This window comes from Asparagus officinalis, chromosome 8, assembly GCF_001876935.1.
Source record: "Asparagus officinalis chromosome 8, Aspof.V1, whole genome shotgun sequence".
Classification (NCBI taxonomy): Eukaryota; Viridiplantae; Streptophyta; class Magnoliopsida; order Asparagales; family Asparagaceae; genus Asparagus; species Asparagus officinalis.
The window spans coordinates 117,966,745-117,971,280 of NC_033801.1; the positions used below are offsets into that span (position 1 = coordinate 117,966,745).

At 38.4% G+C, this 4,536-nt stretch overlaps 1 protein-coding gene across 1 annotated transcript; it reads right to left on the reverse strand.

Annotated features, from left to right (window-relative positions):
- LOC109820624 (10 kDa chaperonin, mitochondrial-like) lies at positions 595 to 4,001 on the reverse strand. The gene is made up of 3 exons (XM_020386799.1): positions 3,777 to 4,001; positions 3,362 to 3,501; positions 595 to 875 (listed from the first exon to the last, which is right to left on the reverse strand). Exons 1-3 carry the CDS (start codon positions 3,879 to 3,881, stop codon positions 827 to 829), a joined length of 294 nt encoding a protein of 97 aa, XP_020242388.1. The 5' UTR covers positions 3,882 to 4,001; the 3' UTR covers positions 595 to 826.

The following is a 4,536-nucleotide window of genomic DNA, read 5'->3' on the forward strand; positions in this document are numbered from 1 at the left end:
TCTCATATAGGTGGGCATTGATGAAAGCCATTTTTTCCCTCGTGGGCTAGTACATCATCTGATAATTCTTAATTGGCTAATTGTAAGTAGCCCTGGCTTGTCCTAGGGCTTAAGAGGGTAAAAGCCTGTGATCAAGAAAATCCAAATACATTGTGGCAAAGTGGATTATGATGATGTCACGGAAAGCAGGATGGCTTTCTTTCAACCGCGTAGTATTAAAAATGTTGCGCGGTAGCCTTAATGAGAGTACGGGCGGGCAGCTCCCCTTCCCCTCTTCCTTGCTGCGTCGCAACGCATGCTGCTGGTGTGCTTCCCGCCTACGAGGAAAGAAGAGCGACAAGGCTCAGATTTGACTGTTTGCAGCATGGGCCTTCCGCAAGGGCACGAGTGTGCAACTACGCAACTATGGCCTGCTCTACGGAAAGTGAGGAAATCCAGGAGTTCTGTAGAAACACAGATGTTGAAAACATACATATATAAAGCATTGCTGCAATGCAATCAAAATATCAAATCCCAGGATATCAACATAACCAGTACCATTCCACCATCAACCAGAACACCAAATAGTAAGAAAAGCACAACACAGACAAAACCGGACCTGAAAAGTAACTCACTTTCCATTAAATGACTATGCGCAGCGCATCCAGCATTCCAAAACTCGGTAGCAAAAAAAGTCGCAGGAAGTTTTTAATCAAATCATGGGACAGCAAAAAAAGGAGGGGGCCTTTTTCCAGTTCAATAGCATACTGCATAATTCCCCAATTTTGAAAGTAAACATTTATGATTATGATAACCTAAACCAAATGGTTGCCTCAACATTCCCGCATCAGTCATGAAGTGTGCCAAGGATATCGTCATCTCTGAACAAATGATACCTACAAAGATTAAGCATGTAAAGGCAGGAGCATTAGTAGTAAATCAGTCAGACCCTATATTCTCGAAAACCAGGGGAAAAAAGTAAAGAAAAGATATACTAGATGTATATAATCTGACCAAAAAGTAAACTTAACTGTGAAGCCTTAAGAAACAGGTAGGGGTTAAATTAGAGTATTTACGTTACATTTGCAGCCAACAGAGAAAGCAAAGTGATTAAAGATAAAATCAATATCAGAAATCAATAGTAAATAGCAGAATATTGATCAACACATGAATATACGATTATCTCTTTATGCACCCAACCCAACTGAGCACAAAGGACAATGTGTATACCCGAAGATTGTTGGATGTGTCGCCTAAATAAATTCTTCGTCGTCCAGATAACAACAGCTTAAAGAGTGACATGGATAAAGCACGGACTGACCCAGTTTCATCCTAACTAGGTCAGGAATAAACAAAACTGACCTGCCTTTTAACCAGTCCAAGGGCTTTTTTTTTCTTCCTTTTTTTTTTGCCTTAAGAAAGCTGGGAGAGAGGGGTTCCGGCTTCAAACCAGTTTAAGGGTCATTTTTTAGCCTAAGAAAAATGGACCAGTTTTGGCCTAGTTTTTTCCAAACATAACTTTCCCAAAATGGTACCAAGTGTCAGGAGTTTGAGAGATTGCAAGAAGTTGCCTTCATGACAGTCACTATATAAGCTCCCTATAACTATTGGTACTTGAGCATTCAAGGTTGTGGTGGCAACCACAAAACTGGGCTAGGATTACTCTTGGCCCCATTTCGAGAGAGTCGTGTTTGGCAAATTTTGGGTCAATATTGGCCTAGTTTTCCATGAAAAAAAATTAACTTTTAAACTGGTTCAAAGCAGAAATTCCCCCTCAACCCCTTCTTTGAAGATAAAACTGGGCCAGGATCAATCCTAGCCTAGCTTTTTAGTGGTTACCAAGCACGAACCAAGGTAACATAAAATTCCAGCGCTCGTCATTTCAAGAAATTGCTGCCCACCAATTCAGCTATTGTGTGACATCTATTAGCTTCCATCGGTGATTAGCAAAATATTTTTAATAAAAGATGTACAAGATTAGATTCCACATGGCGGAGTAAAAAAACTAAGAATATGAATCACTTGATATGGCACAATATAAACAGAGTTTAGTCAATTGCATCTGTTTAAGTCATTTAGTGCCTTTTGATCCCCCACGGGTATGTATATAACATGTTATATTTCTTGCTAATGAATGACAGGAGTCGAAATGGATACTCTACAAAGGCACATTCTTATCGTCAACGGCTTCTCTAGACTAGAAAACAACCACGAAATCCCAGCTGTTTTACCATTCACTGGTACAAATAAAATCCGACATCTTCAACAACTGCATATAAAATCCCACAACTTCAACAACTGCAAAAGCTTACCACTAAACATTCTCACGCTGTTGAACCAATTTAAGTGATATCAGTTAAATTAATGCATCAGTAATTGGCAAACTATTCCAAGTACCTGAAAACAACATATCTAATTCCATAAGTTTGTCCGTTTTATCATTTATTTTGTTACATAAAAACTAGACATCCCTTACTATACTGGTACAACAAAATTCATTGGCAAGTACCCAAGTAAAATTGAACTTCTACACTAAATCTATCATGTAGATGTCATATTGGCATTTAACATTGCCTGAAACCATACTGGCACCCAATTTCAACCACATTTCAACCAGGAAAGATGAAAATTTTGAGTGTAATGTGACAGCAAACATATAAAGTTAAAAAAAGTAGCCGGAAAAAGATGCATGGCTAAGAAGAAAAAGAAAATATTTTCCTGCAAATTTAACTGACCACATGCATGTTCAACCGATGCCAAGATCGATGGAGCAAGCCAGGCCCAAATTACACGATACAGGCATCAGAACAGGTTAAGCCTGTGGATGACCATATCTCAGGTGCAAAACTACCTAGACTTAACTGAAACTAGATTTGAATCCTAAGCAACCAGCTTATATTTATACATAAATGTAAGATTTCTCAACGGACCATAGGTATGTGAAACTACGTAATAAAGTCCTAAAAATTGGCAAACTGTCATCAAGTGATAATGATAAAGTAGTGCATACATATACTAGCAAATGCATTACATATAAAAATTATTCATACAATTGCAAATATAAGCAACCCGTTCCAAACACATTAGCACCAAATGTTTGATCAAAGGTTATTTATGATATATGATTAAAATTTCAAGGAAAACAACCAAAACGAACTAATAATGAAAATAAATGATAATCATGCACAAAAAGACAGATACTACAATAACAAATCATGGGTCAATAATCAATAATTCAAGTGTTATAACCATAGGTGCACAAGATAGCAGCAAACTGTTGTGTAAATATTGGATTGACTTCGGAGAAAGAAAAGGAGAAAACAAAATGATACATATACACTAATTGCAACTGAAATATAAAAGGAAGGAAAGTGAAGCATACTCCTTATCTCCCAGTTTGACTTCAGTCCCTCCATATTCAGGCAGAAGCACAACATCCCCTTCCTTCACAGTAACAGGGATAACATTCCCATCCCTACTGCGCGCACCGGGGCCCACAGCAATAACTTTACCAGAGTTCAGCTATGACCAATAAAAAGGATCAAACAGAACATCAACACTGAGATTCTAATAAATATTTTTAATTAACAGGAAATAATCAGGAATTTGCACATTATATCTCAGTATCAGATTATATCAGTGGAAATGCTACGTGATGATTAACGAGACTAAAATCGGCAAACTACCCACATCACAATTTCAAATTTTGAACATAACCCATCAACAGAAACCTCAGAGCAAGATTAAATAATGAGAAAAAAAAACAACTTTTTTTAAGGTGGGGGGAAAGGTGATACCTTGGTGGTTTTCTCAGGGAGCAGGATCCCAGAGGTGGTCTTCGAAGGGGGGACGATCTTCTCGACCAAAACCCTGTTGAGAGCAGGAATCAAACGCTTCGCCATTTTCGATTGAGGGTTTTTGATTTCTGTGATGGGGACTCTCGGGAGAGACTAGGGCTTAAGAATGGTTGTGTTTACTTGTGGTTTGGGGGAGAAGTTAGGGTTTTTGAGGGTTATAAGAAGGTTCTGGAATTGGGCTTTTTCGGGCTGAGACAAGTTGGTCAGCTCCGGTTTAGATTAGATGCTGTTCTTTTTTGGATTAATTTCACAAAACACCCCCTGAACTTTGGGGGTAGTGGCACAGAACCGAGTTGAACTTTTTTTGTCTCATACATATAACCCGTTTGAACTACGAGGTATCTAACAAATGTTGGAAATTATCTGTAAATCAAGATTATAGCATAAAATAAAATCTGAATTAAATAAGTAAGAGATAAGAAAAATCAGGCCTGATGGGAGCAGTCGTATAATCACTACTCTAGAAGATTGAGAATCCGCCTATCGCCCTAACGCAAATGGTTCCCTCCCCCTAACGGTAAAAGCCCCTGGAAACGGAAATATTGGAAAAGATAATAGAAAGGAAACACTGCAAAAGATAAACTAAGAACCATCAAATAACGAAGGAAATAGCTAAGCTTCAACTTGTTCTTCTGCTCCATCTGCAAGGCACTCCTGCTGAGAATCCTCTAGCTCTTGTACGATTCCAAACTGAGGCTGC